This window comes from Xenopus laevis, chromosome 8S (assembly GCF_017654675.1).
Source record: "Xenopus laevis strain J_2021 chromosome 8S, Xenopus_laevis_v10.1, whole genome shotgun sequence".
NCBI classification, from domain to species: domain Eukaryota; kingdom Metazoa; phylum Chordata; class Amphibia; order Anura; family Pipidae; genus Xenopus; species Xenopus laevis.
In genome coordinates this window covers 66,499,522-66,526,477 of record NC_054386.1, presented here as the reverse complement: position 1 = coordinate 66,526,477, position 26,956 = coordinate 66,499,522, and the positions used below count along the sequence as shown (strand labels likewise).

At 39.6% G+C, this 26,956-nt stretch overlaps 1 protein-coding gene across 3 annotated transcripts in view; it reads left to right on the top strand.

Moving 5' to 3' along the window:
- The window catches only part of cd99l2.S (CD99 molecule like 2 S homeolog), a 38,984-nt gene that overhangs the window by 10,914 nt on the left and 1,114 nt on the right, over positions 1–26,956 (top strand). Inside the window, exons 2-11 of one of the 3 annotated variants that reach the window (XM_018233023.2) lie at positions 3,592–3,645; positions 7,593–7,637; positions 12,162–12,254; positions 13,151–13,204; positions 13,756–13,812; positions 14,420–14,461; positions 16,727–16,789; positions 18,488–18,553; positions 22,668–22,787; positions 25,968–26,033. In XM_018233023.2, the coding sequence (XP_018088512.1) occupies positions 3,592–3,645; positions 7,593–7,637; positions 12,162–12,254; positions 13,151–13,204; positions 13,756–13,812; positions 14,420–14,461; positions 16,727–16,789; positions 18,488–18,553; positions 22,668–22,787; positions 25,968–26,033 (660 nt within the window). The remainder of the gene's footprint in view (positions 1–3,591; positions 3,646–7,592; positions 7,638–12,161; positions 12,255–13,150; positions 13,205–13,755; positions 13,813–14,419; positions 14,462–16,726; positions 16,790–18,487; positions 18,554–22,667; positions 22,788–25,967; positions 26,034–26,956) is intronic. The other 2 variants (XM_018233024.2, XM_041574805.1) reach the window with 2 other exon arrangements.

Below are 26,956 nucleotides of genomic sequence, written 5' to 3'. Positions count from 1 at the left end.
GTAAGTATATGCGCCAACATTTAACATAAATACAACTTTAAATTTCCCACCCTATGCAAATTGACCTGAGTGCAAGATCCCTAGCAAAGTTTCGCTAGACAGAAATGCTCGCAATGTTGAAGTAACGCTACCGAAAAGTCGCCAGAGTTCGGCACCCACAACGAAACTATGCATTTTAGTGAATTAGCATAGTCTTTTCGACTGGCGAAGTGTTGTACTGGGTGTGAAGTAGACGCTGGCGAATTGTCGTTGGTTAGTAAATATGTCCCCAAGAGAGCTGCAAAGCAGGAAGTAGTGTTTTGTTCTTTTATGTTAGACATCCGATCACTCCACCCCTTGCACATACAATCTATTTATTCAGGTATTTTTTTTTTACAAATAAATAAATAAAACAATTCCTTTAAGGGGGACCAAAACGTTGCATACAAATGGCATGTGAATAAATATTTTTTTTACTTTTCTATACTGTGTAGCCCAAAGAATAAGGTGCTGTAGGTGCCTCAGAAGAGTATACATCCACTTTATTCCTGTAATTAACCTAAACATTTACAGTATATAAATTATAACATTTAAGAAAAAAATAAACCAATTTTATGACTGTACCTCATTAGTATATAATCTCCAAAATCTAGTGGAATTTAGGAACCTTACAGTCCTGCTTACATAAATGAGAGTCCTTCAAGTACTTGGAGTATGAGTGAGTAGGCTGCAGTTCCAGTGCTGTTTGTGTGCAACTACAGAATGCTCCGTGGGAGTAGGAATTTAGTGTGACTTTATGTTTTGAGAAAAGGCGTAGTTTTAAAGTTTTTTTTATGTAGCATTTAAACACATTATGTGCCAATAAACACTTGTGTATAATTTATGTGGCTAAATAAGATTTGTATTGAAAATCTGGGCAACTTTAAACTGGGACGTTTCATTATGCCTTCATAAAGGTGCCCGGCACTAATATTGCATATGAAAAGTGCACCCTGCCTACTTCCTAGCTCTCAGCTACTACTTAAAGCACAGGGAAGTGTAATTGAAGTTGGGCCTGGGTGTCTTTGCAAAGTACAGATAGGCTGATTCACTGTATATTGTATGTTTGTCCTCCATTCTATCTGTACTTTATGCTGCCCCAAAGCCCACATAAAATTACAACTTCCCTGTGTTTGACAGGTCTCAAAAAGGTTTAATAATATTTTTTTAAGAAAAAGTACCCTAGTAAGTGTTCTGACCCCTACACTAAGGGGCACATTTACTAAGCTCGAGTTAAGGATTCGAATGAAAAAAACTTCAAATTTCAAAGCATTTTTTTGGGTACTTCGACCATCGAATAGGTTACTACGAGCTTCGATTCGAATAAATCGAAGTAAAAATTGTTAGACTATTCGACCATTCGATAGTCGAAGTACTGTCTCTTTAAAAAATACATACTTACTAGCCTATGGGGACCTTCCCCATAACTTTTTTAACCTTCTTTTGATCGAAATTCAAAGAATTTTATCGTTAGATCGAATGATTTTTGCTTTGATCGATCGCAGGATTTGCTCTAAATCCTTCGAATTCGAAGGATTTAAATTCGAGGGTTAATTAAATAAATAAATAAATTGATAAATGTGCCCCTAATTATGTGCAAGCATGTGTCCAAACAGGGGTAGAAGCTCCCGGTTAAGGGGGTTGAGCACTTCCGCAAAATGGAGGGAGAAAAGGGTTGTCCCCTGAAAGCTTATGCTGAGATTCTGCAACTATGATTGGTTTACAGGCATTTGCCTGAATGTGCTGGTATGCTTGCACTCTATCTCATCTCAAGTGTGAACTCTGAGTCAGCCTGTCCCTTGAAATATTAGATCCCATTTCTTCCCATGGGATCAGTTAGCATACATACAGTCAAGCCAATGTCTGCCCCTTAGGTGCCATTCAGTCTCTGGCTAAGGAGTTTCAAATTAGCCATCAGCTTTAACCAAACACAGGGAAATATTTGCACCCTTTCTTAATTAGTCTGCCCTTCACAGTTCAAAGACATATATATCTTAACATTATATCTGTGAGTGCTCCAGCAGTTGCAGGTATTTGGCATAGAAATGAATGGTGATCAATCCTGAGTATTTGTTGCTCACCCATATTGACTGATAAAATGGTCTAAATCTCCCTATATCCCATTGTCTTATGAGTTTTGCCTTAAGCATAATCATTTATTGGTTATTAGGGGAAAGGATGTTTTGTAAATTGTGAAACACCATGGCAAAAGCTTCCAGTCACATGAGCAGACTGAAGCAGTATATTGATATGCAAGCTACATTTATAGGTACATTTTGATTACGGTACCCTTAAATGCTTGCAATTATGCACTTGTAAATAAGCCCTTATGTTTCTGTATATTGCTACCAGAGATCTCCCTGGGCTTGCATGGGACAAATCTGTGCAAGGTTGGAGACCTCTCCTGGCATTTATAAAGTGGGTCTCTTTCCTCTCACTTCCAGTCCATGGAATTTCTAGTACCAACCTTTATAACAGCATTTAACATATGAAAATTTTCTCTGGAACATTGGACTCTCCCCATAATAAAATGTAATTTAAAACAGTGCCACATATTTGTATTTATATTTTATAGTCACTACTAAATGCCAACAGATGACCTGGTGTGACTTGGCCAATTATTCCAAATTTAAAAACTGGACTGATCAGTGATACAGTTCAGCATTTCAGTGGGGTCATTAGTTAGTATAGAAATGTATGGATCTGCACTTCTGCCTCCCAACTGGCCTATTTGGTCTGTGCAGTGTATTTGTGCCAGTGTGCAGCCAAATCCTACCAATATCTGATTGACTGTAATAGTGGACAATTGATTAAATACTCTAATTTGCTCTCTAATTTGTATGAGGTCACATGGAGCTAACTTGAGAGCCAAACCCTGACATGCATTTTTTCATGCTAGACTTGATTTTCTTGAAGGAGTAGTACACATCAATATTAACTTTTAGTATGGTGTAGACAGTGTTTTGATTTTTTTTTTTGTATGTTTTGATTTTGCATTAAACTCACTGAAATCTGAAATGCGAATTGCAAGTAAGGCAAAGCCATTAGAGCATCATAACAGTGCCGCACAGAGAATGTACCGCTCTTTGTAGGTGGCTAGAAATAGGTTACAATTTTGCCATGTGACTGGAAGGTAATTATGTTCTCTGGAAACTTTCTAAAAGCAGCTACCAGTCTTCCTGTGTGACATAGGGCTTAAAGGCTGTACAAAAATGAAATGGAATTATTATAAAAGCAGGTATATATCACATGTCTTTTTAATAAAAGGTTACCCATTTGTTCCCCTTATCACTGATCTGCTTTTCAAAAGAAAACTGCACCCCCCCATGCCATGTCTAATTAGTTTACCAATAATAAGGATTATTTTGCCAATAACCGTCAATATGGAAGATTTTACTTCAAATGTTTTTATGTTTAATTAACTCTAAATGAGTTCTTAGACGGGCTGTCCCTCTAACAGTGGTAAGAAACCAGCAGTAACATGTGGCAAAACATTATTTTAGCAGCTTGAAGATTTGCTCGGCTGACAAAATCTGCTACAATTAAACTTGCTTTTTTATCTTTGTTTTCCAGCATACGCGCAAGATTTTGACTTGTATGATGCGCTAGGTGATCCAACTGAGAAACGTAAGTATTACAAATCTTTGGAATAGGTACATTGTACGTAAGAAGTAAAACTAGAGTCTAATAATATTATGACAAGCTTACTAAAATGCACCTAAACACAATGTTATGGCCATGAAATTGCCCAACAAGTTTGTTTTCATGGCATATTTATGGCATATGAAACTGCATGTCACAGATGGAGAAGAAACCAAATGAGAATTAGTGAAGTTACATTAACTACCCTAACTGGAGTAGGTCTAAGGTTGGTGACCAGGTACCTACCATGTTTTGCACAGAATGACTTCAATCTAAACATAATGTTAAACAATGAAGCTTGTGATTAGCTTTACATAAAACAGGTCCTTCTGTGTGCATTGGTTTTATATAGCATCAGCAACAGGTCTATGGATTTATGTAATAAAAGGTACAACGTTTGCTTCAGGTCTAGTCATTGTAGCATCTAATCACCAGGTAACATTTACTGGCCACATGTTAAATAGCAAACATCTTATTGGTTGCTATGGGTTACAAAAACTGGTACAAACATTTTCCCTTGAACAGGCATGGGATCTCTTATCAGGAAACCAGAAAGCTCCAAATTACGGGAAGGCCATCCCCTTAGAGTGCATTTTAAGCAAAATATTATTTTAAAAAATGATTTCCTTTTTCTTTGTAATAATAAAAAAGTAGATTGCACTTGATGGTATCTAAACTGCATGAATCCATATTGGTGGCAAAACAACCCTATTGGGTTTATTTAAGGTTTACATGTTCTTAGTCATCTTAAGGTATGGTGAACCGAAATTACAGAAAAATGGAAAATCCCAAGTCCAAGTATTTTTAATAATAGATCCTATACCTGTATTACATAGCCTTATTATCATTTTCTTTTATCTAATTCCATTTTCAAGGCACCAGAACACTTTATGGTGTTAAAAACGTGTCTGTATTCAGCTGGAGAGGGTTAATGATAGAGGCAACATGAGTAACTACATTAGTACAGTTTTTTAGTCCAGGAAAATGTAAAGTAAGAGAGATGCATTATATATTGGTGGGACCACAGAAATTGTGTTAAAAGAGAAAAAAAGTTAAAATCAGGGGATGAAAAATGAGTTTTCACTTTATACAGAGATTGTGGAGGACTGAAAACCTTCATAAGGGTCCGTAAGGTCATCGTCTTTCCTAAATTATAATGCTTTCTTTGTATAAATATAAAGCTGCCCCCACTTCACATAAAGCGTACGATTATATATTTTGTCAGTTTCTTAAACTGGATCATTATCTACAGTGTACAGTGTCTCCAATTTTTGTGTTCATATTCCAGCTGACACAAATAACTCCAGCACTGACCTGTTCAGTTGCTTATGGAAGGGCAACTAAAACCCACATATAAGTAGTATTTCATTTTTTTTTATATTACTGACATTTCAACAAAGCATATTGCACCATATTTAGTAGGTGAGTGATATGCAGTTCTTCAAATTGAGGAAGCAGTCTGACCTACAGAGAAAGGACCAGTCCAGTGTGAATGGGTAGTAATTAAAAAAAATGTACTAAACCTTAATTTTTGTTTATGTGATAGCCCTCTTCCTCAGGCTTTACAGATGGAAGGTGTCCAGTGAAGACATTGTATGTCCATTGAACCAGAGTTATTTGCTGCATTGCAAACTATGAACTAGTTCATATTTTAAAAAATTGTCTTCATGCAGTCTCTACATAGATCTTAACCAACGTGTACTTACTACCTTTTTGAAACAGTACAGGCAGCAATTTAAGCCTCAATAATATATACTTTACAACAATTTAAAAGTCCCTAGCTGTGCTAAGCAGCTCTTTATAGAAAAGCAAGCACTTACAGACCAAAGTCTAAGATCATTTTGTCAATCTTCAGTTTCAAATGGAATGGGGAAAGGGCTGAAAAAAGTGGCATAATTCGAAGTACAGGAGTTGTCTGTTAGGTAGACTCGAATGACAGAATTGTCCACATAATGTGCTCATTGTACCTAGAAATTATCTGCTCCTCGTTTAGTTATAAGTAATGGAAATTATCATAGTACCTGTACTGGCGCACATAACATTAACTAGACAAAGTAAAATGTATCCTCTTACAGCCCAACTCATATTTTGTGATTAAAGGAATACATTAATCAGATTGTAATTCCCTTTTATTAATATACAGTTGAATTATTGACATCACACAGGCCATAAAGGAGAAGGAAACCTACAGAGACAGTTAATTGCCAATAGATTATACACAATAATGCAAGCTAGAAAACTATATTGATTCTGTAGAGTGCTTTACCATACCTGAGAAAACAGCTAGAGAAGCTATAGGTGATTGTTAGGATACAGCTGCTATATTAGCTTGGTGTGACATTACCTGCCTGAGTCTCTCATAGTTCTAGGCTCAGATTACAACAGGGAGGAAGGAGAAGGGAGGTGAGGAGGGAGAGGAGCAAACTGAGCATGCTCAAGCCCTATCCCTTTAGGTTTATGCTGAAAACAGGAAGTCTGTGTCCATGTGTACACAATAGAAGGAAAGAAATGCTGTGTTTCTTTTGACTCAGACTCAGAGCAGCATTACTTTGAGGGTTTACTGGTGTATTTATATAGACCTTTCTGATAAACTTACTTAGTTTAGCCTTTCCTTCTTCTTTAATAGTGTTGTTTTTTTAGAGGTTTGTTTTTTATATACTTACAGTCATATGAAAACATTTGGGAACCTCTCTCAGCCTGCATAATAATTTACTCCACTTTCAACAAACAAGATAACAGTAGTATGTCATTCATTTCCCAGGAACATCTGAGTACTGGGGTGTTTTCTGAACAAAGATTTCAAGTGAAGCAGTATTCAGTTGTATGTAATTAAATCAAATGTGAAAAACTGGCTGTGCAAAAATTTTGCTAGTTTGAATGCATGCAAATGTTCAATACTGATTACTGGCAACACCAAATTGGATTAGATCGTTAAGCCTTGAACTTCATAGGCAATCATGAGAAAAGGTATTTAAGGTGGCCAATTGCAAGTTGTGCTTCTGTTTGCCTTTCTTCTGGGAATGCTACAAAAAGCTATCTCAGATGTTAAAACTGTCAATTTCAACTGTAAGGAATGTAATCAGGAAATGGAAGGCCACAGGCACAGTTGCTGTAAAACCCAGGTCTGGCAGGCCAAGAAAATGACCGGAGCGGCACATGCGGAGGATTGTGCAAGCCACAGTCATTTTGTAACAAAGTGCTTTGGACTGATGAGACAAAAATGTAGTTATTTGGTCATAACAAAAAGTGCTTTGCATGGCGGAAGAACACCGCATTCCAAGAAAAACATCTGCTACCTTCTGTCAAACTTGGTGGAGGTTCCATCATGCTGTGGGGCTGTGGGGCTGTGTGGCTTGTTCAGGGACTGGGGCCCTTGTTAAAGTTGAGGGTCGGATAAATTCGACTTAATATGAACAAATTCTTCAGGATAATGTTCAATCATGAATCACAAAGTTGAAATTACACAGGGGTTGGATATTCCAACAAGACACACTTCGAAATCTACGAAGGCATTCATGCAGAGGGAGAAGTACAATATTCTGGAATGGGTTTCACAGTCCACTGACTTGAATATCATGGAAAATCAATGGGATGATTTGAAGCAGGCTGTCCATGCTCGGCAGCCATTAAATTCAACTGAACAGGAGAGATTTTGTATGGACGAATGGTCAAAAATACCGCCACCCAGAATCCAGACACTCCTCAAAGGCTATAGGAGGCGTCTAGAGGCTGTTACATAGCACCATTTTCCATCAGCTCCTGCTCCAGTGTTTGTTTTACAAAGAAATGATTTATTCTTTATTGTAACAGAATCTGCTTAATTTAGCTCTTCTTAATGTCATCCACATCTTATCTATGTAATTCGCCAGCTGTAACATTTCTCTCAACAGTGATACAATTTTTGTAACCATGTGTTTTTGTTATATTCACAGCTAAACCAAAGCCTAAACCACCGAAAAACCCCACACGAGACTCAGGTAAGTTGTATATAATATAGATCAGAACTTTTGTGGTACTGAGGGCCAGAATTTTTTTGGGACTAAGTGATGGAGGGCCAATAATGGAAGCCAGTGTTGATCACTCCCTGTTTTTAAACCACACCCATGTTACCAAAAAGGACTTTTAAGACCATGTCCACATTAATGGTAGTAGCACACCAAAAAAACAAATGGTTGGTGCTCACTGCCGGGATATCACTCATCATGTGAAAAATTTAATTAAAACATACCCGTAAATCCATATGCCTCCTCCTCCCCTGTGGATAATACTGCACTCACCCCAGCACATGAAACATCTTAGGAGCCCCAAACTACTACAGGCAGAGTATGGCACACACAGGCAGCATAGGGCAAGTAGAGCATGACACACAGGGAGGATAGGGCAGGCAGAATATGGCACACACAGGGAGCAAAGGGCAGACAGTGTATGACACACACAGGGAGCATAGGGCAGGCAGAGTATGGCACACACAGGGAGCATAGGGCAGACAGAGTATGGCACACACAGGGAGCATATGGCAGGCTGAGTATGCAGGGGGCAGTTAATCTCAGTAGTGATACCTTTTAAATCTTACACAAGCAGACTTTCATGTGGGAGCCACACAAGGGGGTGTGGCCCATCAGGGCCGGTCTTCTTTGAGCAGGGGCAGGTCTTTGATTGCATCCTGTATTTATGTGAGAGAGAGGGGTGCATTCATTAGGTTCTGTTGCTCTACAGTCAATTTGGGGAAGTTTACTGGGTCTAAAAATTGCTTTATAGTTCCAGGGAGGGGCTGTGGTATGGTTCTATTCTCCTTCAGATTGTAAAGGAATGTGTAATAGTCTGCAAATGAATTGGCAATGTCTCTTGGGTTGTAGAGGGTTGTTTTGTTTTGGGTGAGTTTGACTATTGTGGTTTTGGCTTTTTGTTTTTTGTCCTGTTTGGCTAAATAGTCTGTGACCCAGTTACTTTTATAGTAGTGTTTCAGTTTTAGGGATCAGAGGGAAGCTTCACATTTGGCTATATCTATTCATTTCAGTTGCTCTCTAAGGTCTTGTATTTGGTTTGCCCTCTGTGTTGTGTGGTTTTTCTTGCTAAGGGTCTTTTTTGATGTGCGCCCGTTGCTTTTTGAGGGGGACATTATGCTGGATTAGTAGTCCTAATTTAGTGGCCTGTGTGATATTTGGGGTATCATTTCCCCAAAAAAGCCTGTATAGCTGTCTGGATCACTTTGTGGAAGTCTGGGTCAGTTAAGAATGCCAGTACTAACCTCCAGGATTTAGTTCTTTATGCCTTCTCAATAATTGTGGTCTGACCACGAGATTGAGCCTGACACCTGTTGTAGAAGAGTAGCGTCTGTGAGAAACATATCTATCCTGGAGTATGCTTTGAAGGTTGGGGTGTAGTAGGTGTAGTCCCTGGCTGATGTGTACAGGGTTCGCCATGTGTCATTCCGTGTGAAGTATTTTCCTGAGCTTAGTGGCTTTGGCTAGTTTTCTTTTGTAGTAAGGTTTAGTGACTTGTGTAAGGTATGCAGTGTTAGTGGTATCTATAACTGGGTCTGGGGGGGAGGTTAAAATCACCCTACTATGAGTAACCCTTGTTTCATCAGGCTCAATCTTAAAAAAACAGGATATGGAAAGGAAATTGGACCTTCATTTGGGGCATGAACATTCAACATAGTATATGTGACATTATTGACACTACATACCAATATAAGGTCACACCACTCTTCATTTGGGTCTCACCACTCCTTAATGACTACTAGGTTGAGATCATGTTTAGCTAGGATAGCAACTCCGGTGGTTTTGGTCTGCTCGGAGGTTACTCATACAGTGGGGTATGTTGGGTATGGAGTTGCATCGGGTCTTTTTTTCTAAAGGGAGTCTCCATATTAGATCTGGTTTTAGAGTTTGGATCTTTGTAAGGGGGAATTAGGCCCCTTACGTTAAGTGCCATACATTTAAAGTGTTTTCTAGTTTGGGGTGCTAGCTGAGATAGAGGGGTGACCTTTATGGTTGCTTAGGCTCCCACACATAGTATATATAATATACAAATAATGATATATACAAATAACACTTGAGCAGATGTAGTCAAGATATTCATAGAAATCTGAGGTGCCTTCAGAGCCTACATTAAATCTTAAAATGGTTAAGGTAACCTGTTTCCCTTTGATTCTGGGACACTCCGGCCTTTACCCAGGTAGTTGTCTGGCAGCTGATTGGACTGATATGGGGAGCATCGTAGTCCCTACTTATGGCCTTTTGATGGGATGTGTAGTTAGTGGGGAGAAATGCGTTTGGGTGGATTTTGTACATCTCAGTGTTCTGGTTTGGCTGGGGGTAAACAAGTTTTCTTCCAAAGATGTGGATACAATGTTCAAACCGGTCTCGTTCAGTTGACCTACTGGAGTACTGGTTGTGGGGTTCTTACGGGTTCCGTGATGGTGAGGTTTGCCAACTTTTGGCAACTCGCAGTGGTGAGCATCTCGGTGTGTTTGGTGCGGCTAGGTTCCTGTAGCATGGCTGTTGCTGTTGAAAGTGGGCCTTGTAACCTTTTAGGGCTAGTCCACACGGGGAGATAGCAACGCGTTTGCGGTCGCGGCGACAAAGCACCGCGACCGGCGCAGGCGACAGTTTTGTATGGGCGCCTATGTAAAAACGCCTGTGCTAACCACACGAGGCGATGCGCTTTTCAACAGTCGCCTGAAAAAGCCTGGCGAGGCATTTTCAGGCGACTGTTGAAAAGCGCATCGCCTCGTGTGGTTAGCACAGGCGTTTTTACATAGGCGCCCATACAAAACTGTCGCCTGCGCCGGTCGCGGCGCTTTGTCGCCGCGACCGCAAACGCGTCTCTATCTCCCCGTGTGGAATAGCCCTTAGGATAATGAGCTTGTGGGGAATCCCCACCTGTAGAAAAACATGTGACTACATAAGGATGCAGTGATCAGTTGAAATTTTTTCCTCTGTTGGATTGTATGGGTGGAAAGATCCGCAAATATTTTAAGGTCTTGGTAGGGTTCCGGGATCTGTGGGGCATTGTGTTGCACTCTATTTAAGGTAGCAGTGTCCAGAAGAAGCCTTGAAGGGACTCTTCCATGCCGTCTTGTTTAATTGACTCCGATATTTCTATGAAGCAATTTGTTGCCCCTGCTGCGGTCTTCCAGGTCTGCCAGCTTTGCCTATAGTCCATCGACTTTATCCTCCAGCGCGTGGCTTATGCCCACTATTGCGCTGTGACCAGTTCGACATCTTACCCTCCAGATGGTTGGTGCGCTCTCCAATGGAGCGGAGCTGTTATTTGAGTTCCCTTACTGCTTCTGTCAGATATGACGTCTGATCTGAACTCTGCCAACATTTCTTTGAGTATGGGGAGCGACAGCGTTGTGCCAGTGGTTGTTTCGGGTGTCTGTGCTTTTTGGGTGCACTCCAGGCCTGTTGGCTCAGGTGTAGAGGCTTGTGACTTGGAACACGAGGCAGCGCCATCTTGTGAGCTTCATGGGAGGCATCTTGTGTTGGGCTGGCACTAAGCACAAGGGAAGCGTCTTTCTAGGGCCAATCTCCTGCAAATAGAACCTTAGTGTGCAGGAGCTCTGATAGCACGCTGCTACTCCATCAAGGACCAAGTCCCCCCCCCCCAGAAATTTAACAGTGCGTTCTCCCTGTCAGACAGCTCAAACCTCAGTTTGTATCCACACAACTTCATGTTCCCTTCCCGGAGGGATCGGAGGGTGGGTGATAAATTATGGGGATAGAGCCAGGATGATATTTCACACATGTGACCCATGTGGAAAAGTTGAAAAACTGAAGAAGGTGACTTATGGAGTATGATTGACAGCTAAAAAAGGTTAACCTCAGAAGGGTTGCGGCAATAGATGTAGGGGTGAGGGAGCAGGAAAGAGAATAAGGGATGTGCAGGCTAGAGGTACAATGACTTGTTGGGGAGGAGGAATAGTGGAGTCGAGAGTGGCTGAACAGTTGGACACCATATTAAAATACATTACTAACAGACTCATGTAGCACAGGGAGGATGAGGGGCTGAATTGTGGGTGTTGATTGGATGAACTTATAGCTAGGGGAAGGCATGCCCACTCTGCTGAAGCCTGAATGCAGTTTTAAAACAGCAGTGGACAACAATGCTTTTTCTGAGTAAATATAAGCTATACATGCTTTCCAATTACTGGGATCATTTTAATCTTATTTGGTTTTTAATCATGGATTGTCATGATTGTTCCCCTTTAAGACAAATGTATTAATTTGACTCCACAATTTATTTCCTGTCATGTACATGTTAAAATATTTTTATATTATACAGCAGATGCCGTGTTTTTTATTTTGCTGTGTCTGCTGTGTTCAGTCACGTTTAATTTATTCAATAAACAAGGGCCCACCCAATCTACCTGCTCTACAAACACAGCATTGATAGGCTTGGATGGATATTGTGCCATTGATGCAGTTGGTCATTGTGGAGACTACAGCTACCTGAGCTCTAACACATAATTTTCCATGTTATGGTTTGTGTAGGTGACCTGGATTTAAGTGATTTTTTTGATACTCCAGTAAAGACAACAACCAAGTCACCAAGAAGAGTCACAAAACCACCACCAAAACAGCCAGGTAATTCTCCTTGGGTTGCCAGGGTAAAGGAAAAGATAAAATAAAGCTGTTCCATACATATAATCATATTTTTATAATGGGGGTTGAGAGATGGGAATATGCATTCCTCTCAGGATAGTAATATTATGGATGTATTGAATGTAGTTTTTTGGAATTCAGCCGTAGACCAGATCCTCTGCTAAAGGGTTTGCCCCTATACTCAATCAAATCCATGTTTTTTTTTTTTTTTTTTCAAAATTCGAATGCACCAGCCCTAAACACATTTTTTTCATTTGCCCAGTGCAATTAATTCACAAAAACTACTACAACTGGGATTATCAGATTTAGAGAATCCCGAATTACCGGTTTATTAGTCCTAAAGGGAAGTAAACACTTGATAGATCTGCTCATGTAATTTGAGCATGTATGGCAAATTATGGGTGAGGGGCACTGCCATAGATAATCCTGCAATTGAAACATGGAATAAGTGCTCCAGCAAGGTTGAGTCGATTACATTTCATGGAGGGCCAATGCCCAGTCTTTTTCTGCTTGCCCAACAAGCTGAAAATCATGCAGGTGGCAAAATCCTAGGAATCACATTCTGTACCATAATTCTAAGAGAAAATCAAGGGGAGCCAAGGGTGAGGATCCTTATAAAAGCAGGGCTCTGACTTGAAATGACATTTTTAAAGCTCTTAGCTGCAGTTCTTTTTTGGATATCAGACATTCATTGAAGATAACCTCATCTGGTTGCTGAAGTCAATGTTATTTTCCATTTCTTTCTAATGGGAAGAAGTGCTGGTATCACAAGGGATTTTCCCCATGAGAGCTTATAAAAGCAGAAAGCTGTTTACTGCTAATCAATTGGGAATTGCACTGATTTACTCTTTTATTTGATATTTCCATGGCTCTCTTAGACCTTTGGTTTTCCACCACCACAAAGAGTCCCAAGAAACCCCCCAAGAAACCAGGTACAGTATATAACGTAATGCAGATCAGGAGTGAAATGCAGCCCATTATTTAAATTCTTACTATATCTTATGATATTATATTATTTACTTTTGAATTCTATTTAAATATAGATAAGTAAAGCTTTTAAATAACATGTTGAAAGTTACATGGTATAAAGTAATCTATTTAATGACTTGGCATAAGTTTGCTCTCCTTTTCACCTAGATCATAGATTTCATGCGCAAATGGTTGCACAAAACAGTGCAACCCTCCCACAAGTTTAAAAGGAAATATTAATAGTGATTTAGTGAGAGACACACACACACATATACATTATACACAGATGTGTCCTTTATATATTATGATTATGTAACAGTGTACATACCCAAAATCATTTGGATTCCATGCTGCACCTTCCTCGAGGGTTCAAGTGCACAGCTCTGTATGAAGAAATCAGTCCCATGCCAGTATGTTTTCATCGAAGCAGTGCCCTGTAGTTTAATGGGACTAATTGCTTCATGCAGTTCATCACTATTTGCTTTTTATTTGATGTGTTTTTTTTCTGTTAAAGATTCAAATGACTTTGACTTGTCAGATGCCTTGGATGGAAAGAACGACAGGAAAGATGGTATGCATGTGCTTCAGGTTTTTGTATATTTTGTATGTCATGTGTTCAGCTGTGGTTAGTCTGCTGCTGCAGTTTCGTATGAGGAGCAGATAGCATTAATATAAACAGAATGTTTTAATAGGAGAGGGAATACCTGCTATTTTTATGTTTCGGCCCAGTACACTGTATCATGCTTAGGGTGCTCTTGTGTCTCATTTTCAAGAAAGCTCAATCATGGTACTACGTATCCAGCTGCAGGAGAGGTGACAGCAAGAACAGAGGGAAAGAGCTGGCAGAATGAATGCTCAAAGAGTCAGATGTTGCAAAGCAGGAATAGAGTGAAGTGATACCGCTAGGCAACAGAGATAGGGAACCTAGGACGTAATGTAATATTAGATGCAAAGCCTCTTGCAGAGACTAGCAAATGCTACCTACTAATTGGTTATTAGTAGGTTGCTGGAATTTGAGCAAATTTCGCATTATACCTATGGAACTGAGAGGAAGGGAAAGGTATAAAACAACAATATTTTGGCTACAGTTGATGACGCTCTTAGACATTTTTTGTTTTTCTGGAGATACTTTTTTAACTGTTTTAAACAATATATGGTTGGCATTTTTATGACTTTAGGTTCGAAGGATAGTGGTAAATCCTCAGGAGGTAGACAGCATGGTAAGAAGTTGCTTTCTAACTCTCAAGTGCCAACTATATGCACCTCTTTAGCTTACTGGCCTCTAACTATACTGTGCTGGTTCTTCTGGGCTATTTTGTGTCAGGCTGCATGATGAGATATCTTTAATCCATTCATTTGAATGCAGGCTCTATTCTGTTTGTATGTATAGGAATTATTGGACTGCTTAGAAGACTGAATCATGTTTAAGGGAACCTATCTCTAAACTATGTATAAGCTCTGACAGAACATAATAGACAACCCCCTTAAAGGACATGTAAAGCCTACATTTTCTTACCATATATAAGTTTGACATATCTTCCCCACATCATTTGTAATGCATATACCCCCTCCATTTGCCAACGCCATCACATTTTCCTAATACACTGACATGTGCAAACAGGACATGTATGCTGTAAAGTTCATGCAATGCAGAATGCAGGTTACACAGGCACAACATACTTTGATAAAAAATTCTGCTGGGATTGAGCACTGTAATGGTTTAGGTGGTTAGGAGAAAAAAATAGGATCAGACAGCTACAGTTTCTATGGGAACCAGCAATGCTATCTCTTCATTGGCTGTTAGACTAGTGGGTTTGTTTAGTAATCTGAGCTGAGAAAAACTGAGCATGCTCATGAGCCAACAGCCAAAGTAAATTCCTGAGGGAAGGGGCTGAGTGGGTTAGAGGAGAATGATTTCTAAGTGACTGAGGGGGGTTTACATGTTGTTAAATGTTAAACCAAAAAGAAACCCTTAGTTCTTACCCATCTTTCCAAAATTGCCTTGGTCTTGGTTTGGATCTAAAATGCTAGAGGAGAAAATTAAGGTGCCACCCTACTGTGCTATGCCAAATCCTACTCCAATAATATATGTGGCATACAGGGGTTTACCATGCCCTTTTAATAATAAATAAAGGCGTGTGGGTTTTATTCTACTTCTGTATTGGAAGTGAAGCCTCTTTCATTGCTATAATGTGCATGGGGAAAATATTATTTTTACATCTTTATAAATAATAGAAAATACAGGTTTGTTCCTCAAATGTGCATATTTAATACATGTCCCCATGCCTATTCTTCTATAAATATATACTGTACTTGTAATTGATTAGAATGGTGCTTTTTATTAGATGCCTTGGGTTTTATTATGGGATAGTTTTACATTAGATTTTAGCTGGGGCTTTTGGTTTTCTGCTGTGGTGCTCTAATATCTCTGTGCAGTTTGTACTACAAGGCTCTTTTGCTCTTGGGTTCTAACCACTCTTTTTCACCCTTAGCATGCGGGTTCTGATTGAAATCCCAGTGTTTTCATGTTTCTTGTTATCATGTTATTATCCTTGTGTTCCATAAAATGATTGTGTATTTCAGCACCGTGTTTAATTCCAGTTTAATATAATGGAGCTAAAAATGAGACACTATTCTGATTATAAAATAAAAGCATGTTGACTGACATAGCCCTGGTAAGCAGCATTCTCTTGCATCTGTAATTAAGTATTTGGTCTACTTTTATTGAGAACTAGAAGGTACAGTGGGCAGTTTATGGATGGTTTACAACCCCTTTAAGCAATTAATTGGGGCTTGCTATGAGGAAAACTATAGTAAGTTTTTTTTTTTTTGTGCTCTTACCACTTTTTGCTTTGTAGTCCAACATTGGTATGGAACTCCCTCACATCATAAGATAACTGTTGGACAACATAGTCATTGTTACATAGCCCAGGAGTATCTAAGACAGAAGAGAAAATGTTCACCCCATATCTTCTATTTATTGGCCTTGTGAAAGCAAAAAGCAACAACCTCTGCCTTCAGGTGGAGAACAGATGCTCCTCTCAACCTGTCACCAGTCCCTACCTCTTGTTATACTACTGAATGACTATTGAATGGACATAGAGTGGGAACTGATGGACCTGTTCACAAAGTGTATTAATCTGCCAGTGTTCTCCACCTGAGGGCAGAGGCATAGATAATATAATATATATAGAAAATATAATGACCTATGCTAGGCAAGTAATACAATCTTGCATTGGGCAATAATACGACTTGGCCTGGTTCTACCTGTACCTAAAGAAACAATGATTGCCATTAATAATAATAATAATAATAATGGATAATGATGTTTAGCATTTGTTTGCATATTTATTTTTATGACTTCTCCATACAAAATATGGCACCGGCCATTGTCTTCACTCAATAGGTTACTAGTGAGATGGCTTATTCAAAGAAGTTTCAGCCTAATCATTAGCCTTTGTTTAATTAAATATCTGTATTTTCAGACATTTCAGATTCAGATTTAGATGATATTTTCAATGATGGATATAACCCGGACAAGAAAAAAGGTACAGTGATCCAGAGGCAGTGCCTGAACTTTCACTACTTGCATCTCTTTCTTCTTGGTGCCCTTCACTCTTACTTTTGAGTCTTAATTTTTGTTGGCCACAGCCAGCAGGTCTATGCAGCTTAAGCAACCCCCACTTATTATTATTATTTTTTATATTACGATTACATATTCTGCAGAGTTTTACAAAGATTATAGGTCACTCATGTCAGTCCCTGCCCTAGTGGAATTTAGGGGTCCCTATCACACCCACACACACTATGGAAGAGTCCTGCATTGGGTTCCTGCTGGTTCCTATGGTATGGCCTTGTGCTATTAAACTAAGTTATCCCTTAAGCTTGCTTCCTATATAGACCGTTTTCAACTAAATTGTATGATTGTCTGCATGTATGTGGGCCTCCAAAACAATTAATTTGGCAAATTAGTCTTTTGTGCAGTTACACCTGCATTGATTGGCCAAAATGAAAAATGAGATTGAATGGAACTACTAGTCTTCAACCTGAATCAACATTCCAGCCACACTGCTGCCAGTGGTTTGAGTCAGCCTATATGTAATATATTTTAGGCTTGCTGTTTGCTCATCTCTCTGTGTAGCTAAATATCAGTAATACCCAACTGATCAATCTGAATGGAATGGATATATTAGTATATTCTGATATATTAGTACATGATCTGTAGTCAGCTTTAGCCTTGCACATTAGTTTCTATTTACTCTCAGGTTATGCTTATAGTGTACATCAGGCCCGGAATGGCAATCTGTGTGTTCTGGCAAATGGCAGAGGGGCTGCTGTACGATGCCATAGACAGTCACTATTTAGTGGGCTGGTGGGGGGCTGTTGGGCCTCTTTGAAATTAAAGGGATTCTGTCATGATTTTTATGATGTCGTTTTTATTTCTAAATTACACTGTTTACGCTGCAAATAATTAACTCTACAATATAAAATTTAATTCCTGAACCAGCAAGTGCATTTTTATTTAGTTGCAATATTGGTGTGTAGGCAGCCATCTCAGGTCATGTGCTTTCAGAAAGAGCCAGCACTTTAGGATGGAACTGCTTTCTGGCAGGCTGTTGTTTCTCCTACTCAATGTAACTGAATGTATTGCAGTGAGACCTGGATTTTACTAATTAAGTACTGTTCTTAGATCTACCAGGCAGCTGTTATCGTGTGTTAGGGAGCTGCTATGTTACCTTCCCATTGTTTTGTTGTTAGGCTGCTGGGGGGAGGGTGATATCACCCCAACTTGCAGTGCAGCAGTAAAGAGTGACTGAAGTTTATCAGAGCACAAGTCACATGACTAGGGGCAGCTGGGAAACTGACAATATGTCTAGCCCCTGATTTCAAAATTAAATATAAAAAAAACTGTTTGCTCTTTTGAGAAACAAGAGTATCCCTTTAAAATGCCAGAGCCTATTTTGAGTCCCAGTCCAGACCTGGTGTACATGATGTTTGCCTCCTTGCATTGAATAGCCCTCTCCTTGTTGGAATAAGTATATGGAACAAGCATGCACATTGAAACAAGTGAGAACATTTACTGTCCCTGGTACGTTTGCCATTGTCTATTTGCTCACTGTTCATCGCTGGGTCTGCAGGACTGTATCTCTGTGACTGGATTATCACCACAGTGGGAGGATTAGCACATTTCCTAGAACAAGATGTACTTTTTACATTCAAACACTAATGATGTTTTCTTTGTTCAGGTGGTGGTGGAGGTGGAGGCAGAGCCGCAGGTCAGGGAGATAATGACAGCTCTGATTCTGGATTTGGTGAGATTTGTTGAGTCCCCCTTATAATCCCAGTACTGTGTCATTGGCTTTCCTTCAAAGTGGTTATTTTTCTGTGCTTTTTTTCCCACCCCACCCCAGACACCCTGCATAGTGCAGTTTCAAATCTGAAATGCTGCTTATACTTCTCCTGTAAATCATATACACTGAGCCATTCAGAAATCTTTTCAGCTTGGCACTTCCTAATGTTTATGCAGTGTATTTTAAAAGTATATAGACCAGAACGTGTCAGCAGCCTATTGTCCTGTGTATGGAGCCCTCAGGAGACCTTGACTGACCCTGATGGTGTCCATTTTGGACAGGTTTCTGTTAGTCTGCGTATGATTCTTGGCCCCTGGGTCAACACTGTGACATCTTAAAGCAAATAGTAACTGCTCCAACTCACCGCCCAGTTGTAATGTTCAAATTGCATGGTCCGTGATTACAATCAACGAGTGCTGGAGTCCCTTGGCGTCTCATGCTGCATCAAATAGAAGAAATCGAAATGGAGCTGCGCAACATCGATTGGTTGTTTAAAAACAATTATTTTTATTTATCCACATTAAAATAACATGCAGAGTGTGTCACCTGGCGCGTTTCGGGATTTTCCGCCCTTAGGTTGACGTGTTTCAGGTGCTTCTGCTCTTAATCATGGGCTTAGCCTGACATGTTTCTGGCGTTTCCGCCCGTAATCATAAGCTTAGCCTATGATTAAAGACGGAAATGCGACACACTCTGCATACTATTTAATGTGGATAAATAAAAATAATTGTTTTTAAACAATCAATCGATGTTGCAGAGCTACATTTTGATTTCTTCTACTGTGACATCTTAGGCAAGGGGAAGCAGAGCTTTGATTGTTCAAATGTGTTGTTTTTTTTATTGGTTTGAGGTGCTAAATCACTTCATTTGCAATATATATAATGTGGGGGAACTGCTCGAAGCAGCAGGTAGGGGACAGGCAAAACAGTTCCACAGACAGACTGTCTGCACAAAGTGCTGCCATTTTCATGATTCTTGTTAAAGGAACAGTTCAGTGTAAAAATAAAAACTGTCTAAATAGATAGGCTGTGTATCTAATATAGTTAGCCAAAAATGTAATCCATAAAGTCTGGAGTGAACAGATGTCTAACATAATGGCCAGAATCCAACTTCCTCTTTTCAGCTCTCTAACTCTGAGTTAGTCAGTGACTTGAGGGGGGGCCACATGGTACATAAATGAGTTTGCATTTGATCCTCAGCATTCACCCAATCGCTTACTACGCTCCTCTACTGACCTGCTACTCAACTCTTCTCTCATTACCTCCTCACATGCTCGCATTCAAGACTTTGCAAGGGCTGCACCCCTCCTCTGGAACTCTCTCCCACGGTCTGTCCGACTTTCTCCCAACCTTTCTGCTTTCAAGAAATCTCTGAAAACGCACTTCTTTCGAGAAGCCTACCCTCACTCTGCTTAACTACCAAACGCAACACCACATACAATACCACATTTCTTACCCACTTAATTCGATCTTGCCCACTCCCACACCTTGTGTATTACTCCCTTCCCTGTATGCCTATGCATAGGGCCTCCCTCACCTTTTTGTACCTGTATTGATTGTGATGTTTGTTACTCCATATATTCTATGTATGTAATCCATGTGATGTAGTTGTATGATCACATTTACTTTACAGTGTTACGCAATATGTTGGCGCTATATAAATACATGTTAATAATAATAATAATTCAGCTCAGATTCAAAAGCAAACAGTTATGGCCCATGTGCCCCCCCCCTCAAGTCACTGATTGGTTACTGCCTGGTAACCAATCAGTGGAAACCAAGAGAGCTGAAAAGCAGGAAGTAGTGTTTTGGCTATTATGTTACACGTAGAAGGATCACCGGCACACAGGAGTTTGGTTAAGCAGGGCAAGCCCTTGCAATTTTATTAATGCAGTGCAACGTTTTGGGGCACACACCCAGTCTCTCCAGTCTTTATACATTACATTTTTGGTTTACTAACTATATGAGAAACATTTTTTTATTTTGCACAGTCTGTATATCTACCTAGTTTTTATTTTTATACTGAACAATTCCTTTAATATGGGCTTAGCGACAGTGACAATAAGTTTCTAATTTAATTTCACCACATTATGAAGTCCTGGAGTGCATCTTTCATTGGAATCTTTATGGGTGAAGTTTGAGACAGCACCCAGGCATATGATGATTATTCTGGAGTGCACCACATATGGGACTATCATTATCTAGAAATCTCCGAATTACGGAATGGCTGTCTCCCATAGACTCCATTTTATCCAAATAATCTAAATTTTAAAAAATGTTTTCTTTTCTCTCTGTAATAATCTTGATACAATGTATATGCTATGTGAAGGTAATTGTAGTGTTGAAAGAATGTTAATAAGAATGTATCAATTTAATGTAACAATTTTGATATTTGTCACGTATGTAACAAATGTTTGGTTAGTCTTTTCCCAGTTGAACATGACTTTCCTACGTCTTAACTTGTATAAATGGCCAGAGAATAGAAAAAGAAGTCTTCCTAACTTGCTGGCTAGTGACACAGCTAGCAGTGAGTCTACTGATGCATGTTCAGCTTGTCACTTCCCGAGTGGAATATCAATGTTTATTTCAAATTGGCAGCCACTGGGAGGGGTTTGGGGCCAGGGGGATGGTTATGACACCCTATCACATCATGTACAATATAAAGGGATTGTTCAGTATAAAAACTGGGTATATAAATAGGCTGTGCAAAATAAAAAATGTTTCCAATATAGTTAGTTAGCCAAAAATGTAATGTAAAGGCTGGAGTGACTGGATGTGTAACATAATAGTCAGAACACTACTTCCTGCTTTTCAGCTCTCTTGGTTTCCACTGATTGGTTACCAGACAGTAATCAATCAGTGACTTGGGGGGGGGGGCACATGGGTCATAACTGCTGCTTTTGAATCTGAGCTGAATGCTGAGGATCAATTGCAAACTCACTGAACAGAAATGTACCATGTGGCCCCCCTTCAAGTCGCTGACTAACTCAGAGTTATAGAGCTGAAAAGCAGGAAGTAGTGTTCTGGCTATTATGTTAGACATCCAGTCACTCCAGTCTTTATACATTACATTTTTGGCTAACTAACTATATTAGAAACATTTTTTATTTTGCACAGCCTATCTATTTACAGAGTTTTTATTTTCACACTGAACTGTTACTTGAAGTGGTGCTTAAAGTGTTTCACTACTTTTATTCTCACTACACTCTATATACATTGGTTATATTCACTGATGATGTCACACTGTGTATACATAATGATCTGCTTGGTGACCTCCACCTTGAGGGCAATATCGGGCTTATCCGATTATTTCTAATAGTATCACTTGACAGATATTTCAGCTATAAAAAGGAATTTAAATGGCTGGTTCATCTTTAAGTTAACATTTAGCAGGTTATAGAATCTATAGGTTATCTAACTTTTCAATTGGTCCTCATTATTTATTTTTTTACACGTTTTTCATGATTTACCTCTTCTTCTTCTGACTCTTTTCAACTTTTAAATGGGGGGGGGGGTCACTGACCCCATATATAAAAATCAAATGCTCTGGGCCTTATTGCAATTACTACTTTTTATTACTCACATTTCTGTTCAGACAGACCCTATTCATATTCCAGTCTCTTACTCAAATCAATGCATGGTTGCTAGGGTAATTTGGACCCTGGCAACCAGATTGCTGAAACTGCAAGTGGAAGAGTTACTGAATAGCAGGCAAAATAACTCAAAAACTACAAATAATAAAAAATTGCAAATTATCTCAGAATATCACTCTCTACATCATACTAAAGTTAACACAAATGTGAACAACCCCTTTAAACCTGATTTTCTTTTTCCCCATCAACATAAAAGATAACACCCTTTAAGCAGGCATGTGTTATTAGGGACTGTGTGTTTGCCCAGTCCTATCAGTCAGTCTATTACTTATTTCCAAAATTATTTCCAAATATTGCCTGAACCCAAATCCCAGGCTCTGAGGATACACTCTATCTCTGGGGTTCTGTGCCTGTTACAGGAGATGTGTTTCCCCCGGGTTTCTTGCTTTGCATTTACTTACAGAGCATCTCTTCTAATGACAGGCAGTCAAGCAGAGACTGGGACTATTGCTGGAATTGCAAGTGCTTTGGGAATGGCATTAATTGGTGCAGTATCGAGCTACATTTCATACCAAAAGAAGAAGTTCTGCTTCAGTATACAAGGTAAATATACGCCTTACACTTCTAACAACTAAATGCCTAGTGGCTGGTACTTTCTGATATGACACTTCATTTTACAGTATTTTAGTTTATTGAGCAGATTTAAATGAGAACTTAACTTAACTAAAGAAGTAGCTAGAAATGTACATTGGGGGGCATATTTATCATTTCGAAGTAATGGGAGTTTTTTTGAACTCCCAAAATTTGAATAAAAAAAGACCAACCGAAATTTATTAAAGAAATCTATTTTTTTTTGTGAATAGGCTGTTCGATTGTTCGAATCGAAGTACAGGTATTTAAAAAAAAACCAAAAAAAAAACCTTAGATTTTTCATAGTCCACCAATTGACTCCTAATAGGAAGTCCCCCATAGGCTAAAACAGCAATTCTGCAGGTTTTAGATGGCGAATGGTTGACATCAAAGTTTTAAAGAGACAGTACATGATACATTTCTGTATTCAAATTTGAATCGAATTTGGTCTATTCCCTAATCGAAGTACACAAAAATAGCTTGAAATTATAATTTTTTTACTTTGATTTTCACTTCGACCTTTGATAAATCTGCCCCTATGTGTTGGGCTTCTGTACCAGCCCAAGGCAACCAGAGCCCTTTAGTAGGGAAGATCTGTGCCTCTGAAGATGCCCCAGTAGTTCCCCATCTTCTTTTCTGCTGATTCACTGCACATGCTGTACTGCTGTCACTTAATGAGCTTAGGGACCCACTCACAATATACAGTACTGCGGGGCCCACGGGGTCGGACTGTGGGGCCCACGGGGACTACTGTCCAGGGACCCCCCCCCCCTATTGTGACGTGCCGAGTGCGTGCACATGAAGGCGCCACCCAGACGCACCAGCGTGAAGGCGCCCCTGGGTGTTTGGTGCCAAGCGGATGCGTAGATGGCGCTGCACGATGCCTAAGAAAAACATATTCCCGGAGATCTGGAGAAGGGTCTGGCCCGGCGGGGGCCCATTAAGGGTCGGGGACCACCGGGTATTTTCCCAGTGTCCTGCCGGGCCAGTCCGACACTGCACATAGAATATAAATGTCAGTATAAGGCTGATAAATACTAATTAATACAGATAATTACTAAATGGGAGCACATAAACCAGTGCAATTAGCATCAGCCTTGTAACTTCAGCTTTTATTACAGGCCAACCTTATTTTCCCCTAAGTTTAGCTTCTCAACAGCTGCTCAGAGCCAGATATAGTTTATTGTGACTTATTTCAAGGGTGATGCTATGTCTCTTAGTAATGTTACAGGAAAGCGAGTTGATTCACCCCCTTGCTACTTCCCCTGTGAATACAGCGTTTTCCCATGGGGGAGATGAATGAAGCAGAACACTCCTAACAGAGGTGCAACAGAATGGAAGGGATCAGCAATTCATCCATTAAAAGAGCATTAAGAGGGTTTCTCCTTTCACCTGCCATAGCAGTGTGCAACTTCATTTATTAATCATTGACATCATAATCTGTCACATTTGCCTTGTTTTAACCCTTTCTATGTGCATTTAAGGTGGGGAAGCAAATGCATTTGTGTATGTATGCTTTATAACATAGTTGAGCTTTTACAGCGGCTATTTAGCTGTTGGGAAATAGCTCAGTTGTGATGTTATAATACCCGACATAAGCACAGTTATGTAATTTGGCATCTGATCCCTGTTTGTTGGTTTTACAAAAATTAAAGCAAATCAGAAAGAACAGGGTCACTAAAATACAATGCCAAGCTAAACACCCTGACTCTACTTTATAATTCGTGTTAGTATTCGAGGGAATTCTATAGTCCTTGGTATCATATAAGGATATTAGAGGTCATAAAGGTGTAATGCCATGGTATTTTCATCAAGCTCAAGCACTGTTTATGATATAGTTGTGGCATCTGTTATCGGGAAACCCAGTATCCAGAAAGCTCTAAATTACAGGGAAGGCCATCTTCCATAGATTTAAGGTATGGGTTTCCAAATTACAGAAAGATCCTGTATCTGGAATACCCCAGGTCCCAAACTTTCTAGAGAACAGGTCCCATACCTATATATTTAACAGGTTCTCCATGGCTTATATATATGGAAACATAGAAGTGATCGTATCAGGCTGACATTTTTTTTAAAGGGAGGGCCCCTGTTTGTGTTCAGGAACATGTTAGGCTGCAGTAATACATTGAATACCCATCTGTTAAATGCTTTATTGCCCATAGGACTATTGACTGTCAGGAGCCATCCTTCTACCTATCAATAAGTCAGGCAGTACTTGAGCACCTCCTAGGGGAATGGAGACAGTTTAGCTGGAAACAGAGATGAACAGACTCAGGTCCCTTGAGAGTCAAGTGCTGATGACAGGAGGAGAGGCAGCACATCTGCCTGTGGCTATAAATGAAAGATAAGGGGAATAAGTTAAATCCTAGTAAAGATGTCACATAACTGAAGCAGACAACAATTTTAAGAGCCCGCATTGGTCTGGAAATATTTGCCATGGGCTGAAGCTCTCCTTTCTTTTAAGACAGTTCTCTCCTTGGGGACAAATCATTATTTTGTGTTTTCACAAACCCTCTGGACATATTGAAGTAAATATACTCACATTTAAACTGCTAATACAGCTTTTTCAAGCAGCTCCTCTTGAGGTGGGGGGTAAACTGAATTCTCCAGTGAAAAGCTGCTCTGGAAGTGAAGGCAGGTATGGATTTATTAGGGGAGAAGAGATGATGTGACTATTGGTTACGGTGGGGTCTGATGTTGGTATCTATTACCCCATGTTTTTTATTGTTCTAATGCACCTTCTATCCCTCAGCTCCCATATTTATTCACAAGAGACACAACAGAGATGAATAAGGAAAAGCACTGGCTGCTTCCCTCTCCTGCATAACATCACTTTATCCTTATAATAGAAATACCCAATGAGCCATGAAGAACAAACAGTTCTTGCTCTAGGACAAAGAGTTAGAACTTCAGACGTGTCTGTTAAATGACGGAGAGCCACCAGTGCTGAGCCCCCTATTCTTCCTGCACTCACCTGTTTTGTAGTGGAAAGAAGCAGTAAATGTATTATGCACAATGCTGCCCCCAGACACACTGCTGCTGGGACCCCCACCCATTAGTAAAATGTGCCTCGTGTGTCTGTGTTTATGTCTGCAGTCTAACCTGACAGAACCCTCCCAATAATTGTGCCTTTCATTTCTATTTGCTTCACAGAAGGTCTTAATGCTCAGTATGTGAAAGGGGAAAATATGGAGGCTGTAATGTGTGAAGAGCCACAAGGTAAGAAATGTCACTTTATTGCTGATCTGTTTATTGTTCCTTCTGTTTTCCAGACTGTTACCTACTCAAACCTCTTGCTCCTTTACTTGCCAAAGTCATATTTTATAGAACTAGATCATTGCCAACTTGACACTTAATACTGTACAGGTTTGGGGCTTTTTATACAGAATGCTCAGGACCTGGGGTTTTCTAGATAACGGATCTTTCTGTAATTTAGATCATAATTCAGACGCACTGAATTATTGTCAATGGACAGACTCATGTATGCGCTGAATGCAGGTAACATGCAACATGCTGCGTTCCAACTTGCGTATGGCGCTTAGATGCGTCTGTGTAAGTACAGCCCCATTGACAATAATTCAGTGCGTCTTCTCCCCTGCGGCTGAACTGAAGAAAGCGCAACGCAGGGGAGCGCAGGTAAAACCGCTAGCCTGTAAGAGCCCTAAAAAACAAATGCTCTGTTAGGCTACAAATGTATTGTTAATGTTACTTTTTATTACTGATCCTTCTATTCAGGCCTCTCCTATTCCAGTCTCTTATTCAAATCAGTGCATGGTTGCTAGGGTAATTTGGACCCTAGTTACCAGATTGCTTAAGATATAAATTGAAGAGCTGCTGAATAAAAAGCTAAATAATTAAAAAAACACAAATAATAAAAAATGAAAACAAATCGCAAATTGTCTCAGAATATCACTCTCTACATCATATTTATCTCAAAGGTGAACAACCCCTTTAAGTCTACTAGAAAATCATGTAAACATTAAATAAACCCAATAGGCTGGTTTTGCTTCCAATAAGGATTCATTATATCTTAGTTTGGATCAAGTACAAGGCACTGTTTTATTATTACAGAGAAAAAGGAAATCATTTGTAAAATTACATTATTTGTATAAAATAGAGTCTAACATGGCCTTTCCATAGTT